Here is a 16,836-nt window from a genome sequence, read left to right on the forward strand (position 1 = left end):
TGCTCCTAGGGGGATAGATTGGTAGGAAAAGACCATCGCTCATCCCCGACCGCCACTCATAAGGAGGACAATCAATAAATACATCATGCTCCGACTTCTTAACATAACAGTTCACCATACGTGCATGCTACGGGAATCACAAACTTCAACACAAGCATTTCTCAAATTCACAACTACTCGACTAGCACGACTCTAATATCACCATCTCCATATCTCAAAACAATTATCAAGTTTCAAACTTCTCATAGTATTCAACACATTCATAAGAAATTTTTATTTATTTAATCTTGAATGCCTCAAATAATTAAAGCAAATTACCATGCTGTTTTGTAGGACTCTCAAAATAATCTAAGTGAAGCATGAGAGAACAATGGTTTCTATAAAACAAATCTACCGACGTGCTCTAAAAGATATAAGTGAAGCACTAGAGCAAAAACTATATAACTCAAAAGATATAAGTGAAGCACATAGAGTATTCTAATAATTTCCGAATCATGTGTGTCTCTCTCAAAAAGGTGTGTGCTGCAAGGATGATTGTGGAAAACTAACCAATAAAGACTCAAATAATACAAGACGTTCCAAGCAAAACACATATCATAAAAATATAGCTCCAAGTAAAGTTACTGATAGAAGTAGACGGAAGAGGGGATGCCTTCCGGGGCATCCCCAAGCTTTGGCTTTTAGGTGTCCTTAGATTATCTTGGGGGTACCATGGGAATCCCCAAGCTTAGGCTCTTGCCACCCCTTGTTCCATAATCCATCAAATCTTTACCCAAAACTTGAAAACTTCACAACACAAAACTTAAAGTAGAAAATCTCGTGAGCTCCGTTAGTGAAAGAAAACAAAACACCACTTCAAGGTAATGTAATGAACTCATTCTTTATTTATATTTGTGTTAAACCTACTTTATTCCAACTTCTCTATAGTTTATAAACTATTTTACTAGCCATAGATTCATCAAAATAAGCAAACAACACACGAAAAATAGAATCTGTCAAAAATAGAACAGTCTGTAATAATCTGTAGCTAACGCAAAATCTGGAACCCCAAAAATTATAAAATAAATTGATGTACGTGAGGAATTTATATATTAATCATCTTCAAAAAAAATTAACTAAATATCACTTTCCAAATAAAAATGGCAGCAGTTGTCGTGAGCGCTAAAGTTTCTGTTTTTTACAGCAAGATTAACAAGACTTTTCCCAAGTCTTCACAACGGTTCTACTTGGCACAAACACTAACTAAACACAAAAAACACAACTAAAACATAGTCTATATAAATTATTTATTACTAAACAGGAGCAAAAATCAAGGAATAAAAAAAATTAGGTTGCCTCCCAACAAGCGCTATCGTTTAACGCCCCTAGCTAGGCATAAAAAGCAAGGATAGATCTAGGTGTTGCCATCTTTGGTAGGCAATTCATAAGTGGCTCTCATAATAAATTAATATTGCAAAACAAATAATTAATAGGGGACACATCAATAACTTTTAGATCTTCATCTTTATTATCATGGAAACTAGAAGAACACACTTTTATAAAGCAATCTTTCTTAGCACGCATCCTAGCGGTTCTTTTTTTGGACTCATCAATGGAAATTCTCATGGCTTTGAGAGACTCATTGATATCATGCTTAGGTGGAATATATCTAAGTTTCAAAGAATCAACATCAAGAGAAATTCTATCAACGTTCCTAGCCAACTCATCATTCTTAAGCAATTTTTCTTCAATCAAAGCATTGAAATTCTTTTGCGAAGTAATAAATTCTTTAATATTAGATTCAAAATCAAAGGGCATATTATTATAATTTCCATAAGTATTGTTGTAGGAATTACCATAATTATTAGTGGAATTAATAGGATACGGCCTAGGGTTAAAGTTTACTCTATATGCGTTGTTATCAAAATTATTCCTACCAACAAAATTCACATCCATAGATTCGTTATTATTATCAATCAAAGTAGACAAAGGCATATCATTAGGGTCAGAAGAAACACTTTTATTAGCAAATAATTTCATAAGTTCATCCATCTTTCCACTCAAAACATTAATTTCTTCTATCGCATGCACTTTCTTATTAGTAGATCTTTCGTGTGCCATTGAGAATAATTAACCATAATATTATCTAGGAGTTTAGTAGCTTCTCCTAAAGTGATTTCCATAAAAGTGCCTCCCGCGGCCGAATCTAAAATATTTCTAGAAGCAAAATTCAATCCGGCATAAAATTTTTGTATAATCATCCACAAATTCAAACCATGCGTAGGGCAATTATGTATCATTAATTTCATCCTCTCCCAAGCTTGTGCAACATGTTCATGATCAAGTTACTTAAAATTCATAATATCATTTCTAAGAGAGATGATCTTAGCGGGAGGAAAATACCTAGAGATAAAAGCATCTTTGCACTTATTTCACGAATCAATACTATTTTTAGGCAAAGACGAAAACCAAGCTTTAGCACGATCTCTAAGAGAAAAAGGAAATAGCTTCAATTTAACAATATCATTATCCACATCTTTCTTCTTTTGCATATCACACAAATCAACGAAGCTATTTAGATGGGTAGCGGCATCTTCACTAGGAAGGCCGGAAATGGATCTTTCATGACAAGATTCAGTAAGGCAACATTAATTTCACAAGATTCAGCATCGGTAAGAGGAGAAATCGGAGTGCTAATAAAATCATTGTTGTTGGTATTGGTAAAGTCACACAATTTAGTGTTATCTTGAGCCATCGTGACAGGCAAGCAATCCAACACACAAGCAAACGAGGGACGGGCAAAAAGAGGCAAATAGAGAAAGAGAGGGCGGATAGAGAGAGAGAGAGAGAGGGCGAATAAAACGATAAGGGTGAAGTGGGGGAGAGGAAAACAAGAGGCAAATGGCAAATAATGTAATGCTGGAGATAAGGGTTGTGATGGGTACTTGGTATGTTGACTTTTGCGTAGACCTCCCCGGCAACGGCGCCAGAAATCCTTCTTGCTACCTCTTGAGCACTTGCGTTGGTTTTCCCTTAAAGAGGAAAGGGTGGTGCAGCAAAGTAGCATAAGTATTTCCCTCGGTTTTTGAGAACCAAGGTATCAATCCAGTAGGAGGCCACACACGAGTCTGTCGTACCTACACAAACAAATAAATCCTCGCAACCAACGCGATAAGGGGTTGTCAATCCCTACACGGTCACTTACGAGAGTGAGATCTGATAGATATGATAAGATAATTTTTTTGGTATTTTTATGATAAAGATGCAAAGTAAAATAGAAGGCAATAAAAATAACTAGGTATTGGAAGATTAATACGATGGAAGATAGACCTGGGGGACATAGGTTTCACTAGTGGCTTCTCTCGAGAGCATAAGTATTCACGATGGGTAAACAAATTATTGTTGAGCAGTTGACATAATTGAGCATAGTTATGAGAATATCTAGGTATGATCATGTATATAGGCATCACGTCCAAGATAAAGTAGACCGACTCCTGCCTGCATCTACTACTATTACTCCACACATCGACCGCTATCCAGCATGCATCTAGAGTATTAAGTTCAAGAGAACAGAGTAACGCTTTAAGCAAGATGACATGATGTAGAGGGATAAACTCATGCAATATGAAATAAACCCCATCTTGTTATCCTCGATGGTAACAATATAATACGTGCCTTGCTGCCCCTACTGTCACTGGAAAAGGAAACCGCAAGATTGAACCCAAAGCTAAGCACTTCTCCCATTGCAAGAAAGATCAATCTAGTAGGCCAAACCAAACTGATAATTCGAAGAGACTTGCAAAGATAACCAATCATACATAAAAGAATTCAGAGAAGATTCAAATATTGTTCATAGATAAACTTGATCATAAACCCACAATTCAACAAACACACCGCAAAATAAGATTACATCGAATAGATCTCCACAAGAGAGGGGGAGAACTTTATATTGAGATCCAAAAAGAGAGAAGAAGCCATCTAGCTAATAACTATGGACCCGTAGGTCTGAGGTAAACTACTCACACTTCATCGGAAGGGCTATGGTGTTGATGTAGAAGCCCTCTGTGATCGATGCCCCCTCCGGCGGAGCTCCGGAACAGGCCCCAAGATGGGATCTCATGGATACAAAAAGTTACGGCGGTGGAATTAGGGTTTTGGCTCCGTATCTGGTAGTTTGGCGGTACGTAGGTATATATAGGAGGAAGGAGTACATCGGTGGAGCAACAGGGGGCCCACGAGGGTGGAGGGCGCGCCCAGGGGGTAGGCGCCCCCCTTACCTCGTGGCCTCCTGGTTGATGTCTTGACGTAGGGTCTAAGTCCTCTGGATCATATTCGTTCCGAAAATCACGTTCCCGAAGGTTTCATTCCGTTTGGACTCCGTTTGATATTCTTTTTCTGCGAAACCCTAAAATAGGCAAAAAAAACATCAATTCTGGCCTGGGCCTCCGGTTAATAGGTTAGTCCCAAAAATAATATAAAAGTGTATAATAAAGCCCAATAATGTCCAAAACAGAATATAATATAGCATGGAACAATCAAAAATTATAGATACGTTGGAGACATATCAGCCACAACCTATGATAATGCATCATAGCGGTTTGTGCCTCAGACCTGGTGTGTGGCTTGGTTGGGCCCTCCGGCTTTAGATGTTAGGCTTAGGTGAGAGGTCTGGGTATTCGGCTCACACTTTCTGCATCCCTTCATCAATGGATAGGAGTAGCGGCAGATGTTACCAATATGGCGGTTTTAGACATATTGATGTATTACTTTGTAAGGTCTTCATTAATAATTAATAAAGTGATTGCATGCATCTCCCGGATGCAGAGGCGGGGGGTCATTCTCCTTTTTGAAAAACATATTGTCTTTACCAAAATCTTGATAGCCACCACTGCCCATGGAATGTGGACGGCACATTCCCCTATCTCCTCTTATGACGAGGCTCGCGGGAGTGGAGAAAGGAGAGTTGCCCAGAACTCCCATGTACATAGTATGCCTAGAGTGTTGCTTTATTGGGAGGAGGGAGGAGCATCCAGAGCGTGCACGCGAGCTCCGGTTTGTGGCTAGTGGCGACTATCTTTCTAGTTGTGGTTATTTGCGACCGGGGAAATCTAACACTGACATCTCCCTTAATAAGCACGTGCAACCCCTCATCCAAAGACGACCATCGGCTTGTCCTCCGCCTTGTTTCATCATGGTGGTGGACGACAATCTATGGAGAAAATGAAGTCTAAGCTTCGCAGATCAGGCATGCGCTCATCAATGGTTGTCTCCTCGGTGGGAGCTACGATGCATGCAGACAAGGTTGATACTCGGCCTTCACCGCAACGTCACTAATCTTCTTTGGCCAAAGGGTGGCCATCATTCTTCCTGGCCTTGATACCAATAGGAAGGCAACACAATGTTTGGTTGAAGTTCATGGTAGGATATTGTGAAGACCTCGTCAGCCAAGTGGTCCTGTCCCCGGTGAGGATGAGGTTGACTCAAGTGGAGGCTATTTAGGACTCGATCGTGTTTCTTTATCTTGGTATGGGGTCCTCTTTAGAAAATTTGTGGATGCATATATAATTTATAATTTCTTTTGGGTCCAAAAAATGTTGTGCTCTCATTTTGTGGTGCTTTTTTAAGATAGGGTCATTTTTATCAGTAGTAAAAAGGATAAAGTGTGTTGACCAGATGCCGCACCACACCATACAACTCGGGGACATAGGTTATTTAAATTAAGTCACCTTACTTTCGGTAACTAACATAGGTCAACTTGTTGCCCACAAGACTATCTTAGTATCGCGCGGGTTTATGTCTAACTTTTAAAATATATTGTCCGTCTCTCTTCATCAGTTTGGCCTTTTAAACGAATTTACTAGAGTATGAGTCCAATATAGTATCAGAAACAAGAAATCTCTAGTTCAAGACCCTGCAAATAGGACCATCGGCTTGTCCTCCATCCAAGTAGGAAGAATCCTACTTGGGTGCCTACCAATTCGGCCTCCCCCCTTCCATATTCATACGGAGGAGGGAGGAGAGAAGGAAGGGGGAGGCCGAATTGCTCCCCTTCCTTTCTCTCCTCCCCTCTTTCCTTCCCCCTTATTTCGGCCTACATGGGGCGCACCAGCCTCCTAGGGGCTGGTCTGTCCCCTTCTTGGCCCATGAGACCCATGTAGTTGCCGGGGGATGCCTAGAACCCCTTCCGGTGACCCGATATGTACCCGGTACCCCCGGAACATTTTTGATGTCCGAATATCATCGTTCAATATATGAATCTTTACGTATCGATCATTTCAAGACTCCTTGTCATGTCTGTGATCTCATCCGGGACTCCGAACAACATTCGGTCACCAAATCACATAACTCATATAATACGAAATCGTCATTGAACGTTAAGCGTGCGGACCCTACGGGTTCGAGAACTATGTAGACATGACTGAGACACCTCTCCGGTCAATAACCAACAGCGGAACCTAGATGCTCATATTGGTTCCCACATATTCTACGAAGATCTTTATCGGTCGTACCGTAATGACAACATACATTATTCCCTTTGTCATCGGTATGTTATTTGCCCGAGATTCGATCGACGGTATCTTCATACCTAGTTCAATCTCGTTACCGGCAAGTCTCTTTACTCGTTCCGTAATACATCATCCCGCAACTAACTCATTAGTCATATTGCTTGCAAGGATTATTATGATGTGTATTACCGAGAGGGCCTAGACATACCTCTCCGATACTCGGAGTGAAAAATCCTAATCTCGATCTATGCCAACCCAACAAACACCTTTGGAGATACCTGTAGAGCATATTTATAATCACCCAGTTATGTTGTGACGTTTGATAGCACACAAGGTATTCCTCCGGTATCCGGGAGTTGCATAATCTCATAGTCAAAGGAATATGTATATGACATGAAGAAAGCAATAGCAATAAAACTGAATGATCAATATGCTAAGCTAATGGATGGGTCTTATCCATCACATCATTCTCCTAATGATGTGATCCCGTTCACCAAATGACAACACATGTCCGTGGTTAGGAAACTTAACCATCTTTGATTAACGAGCTAGTCTAGAAGAGGCTTACTAGGGACACGGTGTTTTGTCTATATATCCACACATGTATCAAGTTTTCGGTTAATACAATTCTAGCATGAATAATAAACATTTATCATGATATAAGGAAATATAAGACAACAACTTTATTATTGCCTCTAGGGCATATTTCCTTTAGATACCAATAGGAAGGCAACACAATGTTTGGTCGAAGTTTATGGCAGGATGTTGTGAAGACCCCGTCAGCCAAGTGGTCCAGTCCACGGTGAGGATGAGGTTGACTCAAGCGGAGGCTATTTAGGACTCGGTCGTCTTTCTTATCTCGGTATGGGGTCCTCTTTAGAAAATTTGTGGATGCATATATAATTTATAATTTCTTTTGGGTCCAAAAAAAATGTTGTGCTCTCATTTTGTGGCGCTTTTTTAAGATAGGGTCATTTTTATCAATAGTAAAAAGGATAAAATGTGTTGACCAGACGCCACACCACACGATACAACTCGGGGACATAGGTTATCTAAATTAAGTCACCTTACTTTCGGTAACTAACATAGGTCAACTTGTTGCCCACAAGACTATCTTAGTATCGTGCGGGTCTATGTCTAACTATTAAAATATATTGTCCGTCTTTCTTCATCAGTTTGGCCTTTTGAACGAATTTACTAGAGTATGAGTCCAATATAATATCAGAAACAAGAAATCTCTAGTTCAAGACCCTGCAAATAGGACCATCGGCTTGTCCTCCATCCTTGTGTTGTCATGGTGGTGGACGACAATATATAGAGAAGTCCTCGGTGGAGCTACGACGCATGCAGACACGGTTGATGCCCGACATTCACTGCAATGCCACTAAATCTTCTTTGGTCAAAGGACGGCCTTCATTCTTCCTAACTTTGCTGCCAATAGGAAGGCAACACAATGTTTGGTTGAAGTCCATGGCAGGATGTTGTGAAGACCTCGTCACCCAAGTGGTCCCATCCCCGACGAGGGTGAGGATGACTCAAGCGGAGTACATTTAGGACTCGATCGTTATTCTTTATCTCAGTCTGGGGTCCTCTTTAGAAAAGATGTGGACGCATCTATATTTTCTAACTTGTTTTGGGTCCAAAAAATGTTGTGCTCTCATTTTGTGGCACTTTTTAAAAATAGGGCCATTTTTATCAGTCGTAAAAAGGATAAAATGTGTTGACCAGACGCTGCACCACACCATATGACTCGCGGACAAATTATCTAAACTAAGTCACCTTGCTTTCGGGTACTGACATAGGTCAGCTTGTTACCCACAAGGCTATCTTATTACCGCGAGGGTTTACGTCTAAATGTTAAAATATATTATCCGTCTCTCTTCATCAGTTCAGCCTTTTGAGTGAATTGACTAGAGTATGAATTTAATATGGTATCAGAGACAAGAAATTTATAGTTCAAGACTCTGTCAACGCGGTATGGTCTACTAGAGGCTGGGGCGCCACCTGATGGCGCCTCCTGAGACGGGCTTGTGCGCATTTATCTCGTCTCCGCACATTCATCAGTCTCACTCATGTACATCAATATGGGTGTATGCTATAACATTTGGATCTCTTGCTCTCTTGGATGTACCAATATAAAATATTCATTACAGCCACTTCTTGATGGATCAATAAGAAAAAATGTAAATAAGCTATCCACAGAATCAATTTCAGCGTGTGTATGTAAGATAGATTGCTCTGTCATCTACAAAACAGAGAGATGAAAAAGGGAGAGAGATCTGCCATTAGATGGAAACCAATTTGCACTTTACACCAAGACTATTTTTTTAAACATGTTCATAACATACATGACATGGATCGATAAGACGACAAATATCATACTTCCTTTGCGGTCTTTGTTCATCAGTCACATTTACTGATCCAAATTCACTCAACAAGTTCGTTATTTCTAGAGCCATTAATCTATGAACCATGAAGCACCTACAATCAGACATACCATGACCGAGGAGCATAATCAATCTAGCCAGATTGTCAAACACAGTAAGGTGCAAAATCATAACTAAAACACACCGGGGGCAACAAAGAACAGGCACCAATTGACCCAAGTATTTGATGGACATCAGATTTGAGCGGTTCCTTTCCAGTATAGATGCATACTTTGTGATTTACTTGGTGAATGCATTATGTAAATATATCACAATATAAATAGGCCAAGTCATACGGAAATCTGGTGTTATTAACTCAAGAAATACATCAAAACATATGTTCAGCTTACACAAAAGTAGAATGGCTACTCGCTTCTTTACAAACGAAGCCAAGGCCTTACCTGGACATCACCCTGGCATATTTAGCAAGGGATTCATTGTTTTTCTTTAATGCCTGAAAAGCTAGCAGGCGTTTATCTCTTTTACACAAACTAAGTCTGTTACTAAAATTGCAAATACATGGCTTAGCGCTCCAATGAAATGAACCCAATATTAACTAAACTGCATTTCCAATGTTTACTTCCTCAAATAATCCAAATCAGATATATAGAATAAGGGATAGGTAAGAGTTTTTTGTTACTGTAATCAATAATATCATCAATGTTTCTGGCAGGTAAAACATTATATATTAGGATATCTTGCAGTGCCAATAGCTGAGACGGAAACTATTATATAAGCTCGAAAAAAGATTAAACAATGTAGTCAACAGATAAAAGTAGTCTACAATCGTTTCAAGAAGCTTGTCCAAATTAAGAGGGCTCAGTGACAACCTGCACAGGCATGCCGGCATTTCGTCTCGCTACAGATCAAATAGATCACATTAGAACATAAATTCCTAGCCCTTCATGGACACACCATGGTCAGGAGTGGCACATCAGTGATTTTGGACTTAAGGTCTCAGGTCTGATCATACATAAGCTTCTAACAAACATAAATATTCAGTTCGGTATTTGAGGTGGAAAAGCAACATGGTAGGGAAATATATAGCCAGTAGGTGTATAATTGGAGAATACCCGTAGAAGCTCACTTGAGACTCACAAAAGGGAAAGACGTATGCTTTAATTTGAAACACGGAACATAAAGCATACATGTAACTGAAAAGGACATAGAAGATTATACCTGACATTTATCATCAATAAAATCGACATCAACAGAATTTGATGTTTCTGCAGTGTGGCCATGGTCAGGACTTGACAACGGCCAGGGTGAACCTCACAGATTTACATTTGAGACAACAAATAAATAAGTAAACGGGAGGATCATATACATAGTCAAACTGCATATGTTTTTAACTGTTAGTACATACTATAAGCATGTAATTTTCTGACTCCTCCCGATTTCTCGTTCTATAAAATGAGGCCTAGCAAATGCAGACGATGAGTTCAGTTTAGCAGCTTGTTCTATGGTTGGTGCTAAGTTTAGTGACACACATCGCAGCAAAGAACATCTGCTACAAGTATGGAACATCTATATATCTGATGATTGGGAAGTTCAGATAGCTCTTTTGTTTCTTGCATTAATAAAGAGTGTAGCTGCATGCCTGCATCCAATCTAACTGCTCATTGTCAGTAAAGATTGTAATCCCTCCGTTTTTATTTAGTTCGCGTATTAGCTTTGGTCAAAGTCAAGCTTTGCAAACTTTGACAGAGTTTAGAAACAAAAATATTAACCTATACCATAACAAATCAATACCATTAGATTTATTATTATATGTACTTTCACATTATATAGATTTGTTATCGTAAATATTTATATCGTTTTCTATAAATTTGGTCAAAGTTTACGAAGTTTGACTTCAGTCAACTCTAATATGCAGAGTAAATAAAAACGAAGGGAGTAGCGAGCATATGCCATTACAACCAAAAAGACACAAGTCTATCTGAAATTCTGAATGTGTCATCCCTCTTCAGAAATTTGTTACAGCCAAAAATACCTCAAAGAGGCACAGAACGCTTGAATTTCTGCATAGCAATAAGAGGTCAATTGTCAATTAGTCGAGCGCCTCATGCGCACACCATGGCATCACACCATAACAAACTAAAAAACTTACCTTGTCTTTGAGTTGTTTGAACTTTGAAGTGGAAGGCGGTGCGAAGGAGCCGGTCGGAGAGCCTGGTGCAGGGGAGGGAGAGCAGGCCGGTGACATAGTGGGATAGTGGAAGAGGTGCTTGGCGAGGGTGTCGTTGGGCATGAACTCAGCGACGAACAGGCGCTCGACCCCGTCGCAGCAGTAGCCGATGAGGTTTGCCAGTCGCCGGTGCCACCGCTTCCCGACCCTTGCCTCCTCTTGCAAATAGAACAGATAGCGAGTAAAGCTATCGCACACAGCAGACAGAGGGACTCCGGCGGCTGGTCGGGGACGTACATGCCGTGAACTGCTTCCGATCCAGTTCTTCATGGACGATGACTCCCGCGAGGACTTCCACCTCCTGCCTTTCCATGTTTCTCACAGGTCTGCTGCCACCGCCGCTCGTGTGAGCCTTGTTCAGCGAGGGGGGAGACAAGCAGAGAGAGAGAGAGGAAGAAGAGGCGGCTGCAGCTGGCGACGTTGAGAGAGAGGAGGCGGTGGCATGTGGGGGGAGAGGTGGAGACGAAGATGTGCGTGTGCGGCCCGATGCGGAGCTGCCTTCGTTGGAAAGGAAACACAGAAATCGCTGCGTATGTAAACAAGAGAAAAGGGCGGTAGCTGCGCTGAGTGCGGATCTGGTCGAGAATGGTGCTTCTGCCGCGGCCGTGGCCTCTCTGATCTCCTCCCGGTGGCGTCCTAGATCTGGCGATGTAGAGAGAAAGGAGCAGAGGAGACGGCGGCTGCGTTGGCGCGTGGAACGAGAGAAGGTCGCGTGCGTGGGAGAGAATGCGAGACGATCTTTTCTGCTGCGTAGCCCTTCGCGATCGACCTGCTGTCTTTTTGTCGTATGCGTGATGACGTGGCTATCGCCAGAGATGGCTCCTTGCGCCACCGTTAATGGATTGTATATCTGTCCCATGTTTAAGGACTAAAAAAGACTACATGCGAGTGAACTTTGTGGTGTTGCCATCTCATGGTAGCCTTCGGTCTCTTCATGGACTATGTCCTGGGCACAACGAAGACGTCCAAATTTTAGTGCCAACCATGTCGGTCGTAATTTTGAATCACCAAGAGGCACCGACAACATCATTGAGTAATTAAAACAGACTAACGAAGCCCATAATCATATACTCCCCCGTTTCGAAATATAAGGTGGTTTAGGTTTTTCAATAGTCAAACACGGGCATGTTTGACCCTTTAGAAAAAATACTATACAATACCAAATTTATACTATTAGATTACCAAAAAAGACTTACGTCCCGCTTTATAAATAAAGCAACCACCAAGCACAAAGTCAACAAGGTATTATCCAACACACACATACGCAACGCCCCGCTTTATACCATTAGATTAGATTCATCATGAAAACTATTAAATCGTTACAACTTATATCGTGGAACATTGGGAGTACAGTACAAGATCTGATGCCTGTAGCAAGGTGGCAGGGGTAGCTATCCAAATGTAGCTGCTAAAAAGGATTACAATCAAGACATATTATTCCTAGCTGGCTAATTTAGTAAAATCTTGCACAATATAAACTAAACTATCACCGTTCAAATGTAATGCAAAGGCCTCCCATAGAAGAAAAAGAAAAGGAAAAATACAAAGTAAAAAAAAGTTAGCTATCAACATAGGCAGAATACATTGATGGCTATATTGATAGTCAAAATTTTACGGAAATGTTAACGCCCACACGTGTGGGCGTCTGGCAACTCGACCACACGCATCCATCATCGTTCAACAATTTCTGCACGGATCTTGGCACATTTTGCCTGATTTTGTATGCCACGTAGGACAAGTCGTGTGTGTGATGTGTGAGAGTGTTCGCCCACATGCCGGTTGCCCCCCGCGGTCAACGGTTGTCACTCGGAGGCGTGAGGTGGAACTGCTCTGCACCCGCACGCCACGCCCGAACTGTGGTTGCCATCAACCACGTCGCGCACTTCGCCCCCCTCCCCTCACGGTTCCATTTACTATCCACTTCATTACTCACCCAACCCACCCTGCAGTTCATTCGATTGGAAGAGAAGGCGAGAGGAGAAGGCGGCGGCGGAGGCGGAAGAGTCGACGGAGTTCGCGGCCATCGGTGGTGCTTGCCGGACCGGAACGGCCTCGCCGGAGCGCCTGCAGATTGAAGGTAATGCTCGCTCCCACTCTCACAATCCTTGCCTGCATTTTTCTCCCCTTCCCTCGGTGTTCGATGCTTCGCTCGAGATTCATAGAGATTCAGGCGATTTGGCGATGCGCCGGCGTTGCCGCCGGCGGCGGAGTCCCATGCTTGCCCTTTTCGGTGGCACTGGGCAGTTTCGTCGCCGCCGCGGTGGCGGTCTCGCCGGGGTGGTTCTGCCTGTTCGGAGACACACACTGGTTGTGCCTTGAGATTGGGCCGTTGTTTTCCGGTCTGATAGTTGAGCATTGCTTCGAATTGGTATTTGCGATCAGTTCGGGGAGAATTTTGGGGATGAATTTCAAGTCATTATAGTTGCCATTGAACCCTAGATCTAGTTAGTTGTTTTCCAAAACTGCAGTATGAAGGCAAACACGATGGTTTGAGTAACTATCATGACTGTATGGCAACTAATTTTTCTGAATGAATGTGATAGTTGCCACAAACATGCTTTTCCATGCGGCAACTATTTTCTTGAATGACTGTGATAGTTGCCACAAACATTCATTCCCATGCGGCAACTAATTTCCTGAATGACTGTCATAGTTGCCACAAACATGATTTTTCCATGTGGCAACTAATTTCCTGAATGACTGTCATAGTTGCCACAAACATGCTTTTTCCATGTGGCAACTAATTTTTCCTGACTAATTGTGATAGTTGCCACACTGTAGGAATGGTAAAGTACAGTAAATCGGTGGTCACTGCAGTTTCAGTAACCAATTAGACTGGATGGCAACTAATCTGCACATCAACTATGCATGTTGCCATCTGGATAGTATATTCTTGTGGCAATAGAGTATGAACACACTGTGGCTGTTGCCATGTTGTAGACAGGATAATATGGCGAATTGGCTGCATAACATGGCAACTAATTTGCACATCAACTGTGTCAGATGCCATATATATGCTTTCCATGTGGCAAGTCTTTGTCTATTGCCATGTTACAGTCAGTACAATGTGGTAAATTCATTGTACGGCAGACGCAATTTTCGTGTTTCTGCCATGCTGACTTGTGATATCTGAACACAATGTGGCAATTTTCAGGTTGTTCATTAGATGTTTTTTATCGCTTTTGTGCTATCTGAACACACTTGTGATATTTGTGTTGCATTTTAACATGGCAATTTCAACCTAGCACATTTTTGCCATTGAAACACATGGCAAGTCATTTGTTGTACGAGGACAGGGTGTGCGCTGCCACATGTTAGGTTTCTGCAGTGGAGGATTTTGTGACTTTCTTTTCGTACTATCTTATGCTAACATGGCAACTTCAACATTTTTGTTTTTAAGTGCATTTATGATCTGTACATTTTTTTCAAATGTAACCAATGTGCTTAATTGTCATATTTATGTTTTCAACAATCAAAGGGGGGGTGCGTGCATGTTCATGTGATATTTTTGCATTCACTATTTGACATTTTTTCACTCGAGCCCATGCGGCAAGGACATTCTGTTAGGTGGCAACTGCTTACTTCCTGCAATTTCATTTCCACGGTGACAATTTGGTCTGTTCTTACCTCAACAGAATGGTTCGCAGCGATCATCAAAACGATGATGATGATTTCATGGATCCACCACAGCGGAATCGGGCAACTGGACGGCGAAAAGAGGGCGACGAGGTAACTGTCCACACACCCTCTTCCTCCTGCATATGTTATTGGTTGCCACCTCGAGCTTTGCAGTCGTCTGTCATGAACTAAAATTTCATGACAGTGAAAACATGGCAACAACTAATCATTTGTCTATCTTTTGCAGAAGAAGAAACGTACTTGCAACAGGGCCTCCCAGGAACGGTTGACTTCATTGACTGACAGATTTACTGACGATCAGAAGGGAGCTGCTGATGAGATGGATATGCAGGCTATGATGAATGTCCGGTGCACGGATCTAGTCAACCCTGTGTGCGACTGGCTTGGTGAGATTTACGACCCCCCTCTAGGGAATTTGTGATTTCGGGACGTGGAAGACTGTCGTTGGACGAGGAATCCGTGTTCTGCACTTTGGGTGTGCCCCGTGGACAAATCAAAGTCCCGTATAAGGTCAATAACAAGATCGAGGAAACGTTGTTCCCCCGTTTGTTTTCTGGGTTGGAATCCATGCCGAACACGTCTGTACTGGCAGATTCGCTGCAGGCCATGACAACACATGGCGAGGTTTTTAAGATGAAACTACTCATGTACCTCATCTCAGCTGTTTTCGCGCCGACCACTTCTCTTCGCCCAAGCAAAAAATGCTTCCCCATCCTGGTGAATGATCTATCTTTACTACATTATTTTTCCTTCAATTTTTTTGCTCCGATGTCATGTGCAAGCTAGTCACTGCCAGTGTTTTTTGATGTTTTTCCCATTTGATTTTCTGATGCGGCAACTCGTTCTGAATTTTGTGCGGTGCAGGCGAATCTGAAAGATGTGAAGAACATGAATTGTTGTAAATTCATTGCCGACTTCCTACATGATGTATTCTCAAGCAAGATGTACTAGAAGGGTTGTCGACTACATTTAATGGTATTTTTTACCAGTCCTTTCTGTGAACACTCTTTTTTAACACCTTTTTATTCATGCATGGCAACCTGATCATAACAAGATGGCAACTGCCATAATGACAATATGGCAATTGTCATCATGACAATATGGCAACTGCCATCATACTACGATGGCAACTACCATCATAACAATATGGCAACTGCCATCATGACAATATGACAACTGTCATCACACTATGATGGCAACTAGCACATACAGATGGCAACTTGTTCTTTCTCTCTTTTTTCATGCACTTCAACTTGATGATCATAGGAACATATATATTATCCTGTTTTTTCGTAAAATACCATGATCGCAACTGATATTTCTTTCTTTTTAAAATTATTGTACATCAGCTCATGTACGTCGACTGTCTTGATCTGTCCACCGTGGATTTCACTGGGACAGGAGGCCCGCCGCCTACGCACAAGTTTGCTATTTCTGCGTGGACTATCGATGCTGTCAAGGCTGTGCTTGCTGCGGACAGGATAACTGATACCAAATATGGAAAACTGCAGGTTAGTTCTGGTTTCTTTATCTACACGGCATTCTTACAAATTTTTGCGGCATAACATATCGTCGTGTGGCAACCGTCTGTGGTTATCGTCGTGGGGAGATAAGGGGTGTGGTTTGCGGTGGGAAGGCCCTACGGATCTGCCCTACGGATCTGCTCTACGGATCTGCTCTGGTTGCCATGGCAACCAGAGAAGGCCGGCGATGGAGGTAGGGGTTCGGGAGGTGGGAGAAGATGGCGGCAGTCGGAATTGGGGATCGACCATAGGCCGGGACGGCTGGGTCGTGCAGGCTGCTGGGTCCTCTGGCCCGGACGTGCGGGCGGGATTGCCACACACCGGACGTGCGGGCCGTGCCTTTGCGCGCCCGGACGCGGTTGTGCGGGCTGGTTCCTATCCATGCCACACGAGGCGTGTGGCACAACTATCCGATACACCACACGTGTGGCAGTTATCGGCGTCCAAATTTTAAACATAAAACTTGCCAAACTGTGATTCCAAAACAGAACTACACCATTGCAAGCGAACTGAAAGAGTAGATAGTTCCCGGTGATGTTCTTCCAGCTCCAATAGTCCATGACTCACAACAATCA

The 16,836-nt window shown here is 42.2% G+C and overlaps 1 protein-coding gene across 1 annotated transcript; it reads right to left on the reverse strand.

The window, feature by feature from the left end:
- Positions 1–10,789: 10,789 nt before the first annotated feature.
- On the reverse strand, positions 10,790–11,831 carry LOC119367697 (probable serine/threonine-protein kinase PBL18). The gene is made up of 2 exons (XM_037633146.1): positions 11,022–11,831; positions 10,790–10,932 (listed from the first exon to the last, which is right to left on the reverse strand). Exons 1-2 carry the CDS (start codon positions 11,367–11,369, stop codon positions 10,906–10,908), a joined length of 375 nt encoding a protein of 124 aa, XP_037489043.1. The 5' UTR covers positions 11,370–11,831; the 3' UTR covers positions 10,790–10,905.
- Positions 11,832–16,836: the final 5,005 nt, after the last annotated feature.

Source organism: Triticum dicoccoides, chromosome 1A (genome assembly GCF_002162155.2).
Source record: "Triticum dicoccoides isolate Atlit2015 ecotype Zavitan chromosome 1A, WEW_v2.0, whole genome shotgun sequence".
NCBI classification, from domain to species: domain Eukaryota; kingdom Viridiplantae; phylum Streptophyta; class Magnoliopsida; order Poales; family Poaceae; genus Triticum; species Triticum dicoccoides.

What these genes read in the sequence shown, in the direction of transcription:
- LOC119367697 (XM_037633146.1), bottom strand. Translation starts at nt 11,369, where the DNA reads ATGAAGAACTGGATCGGAAGCAGTTCACGGCATGTACGTCCCCGACCA. An exon ending in TCAAACAACTCAAAGACAAG is followed by an intron (nt 10,933 to 11,021) that starts GTAAGTTTTTTA and finishes ATTGCTATGCAG; the next exon opens with AAATTCAAGCGTTCTGTGCC.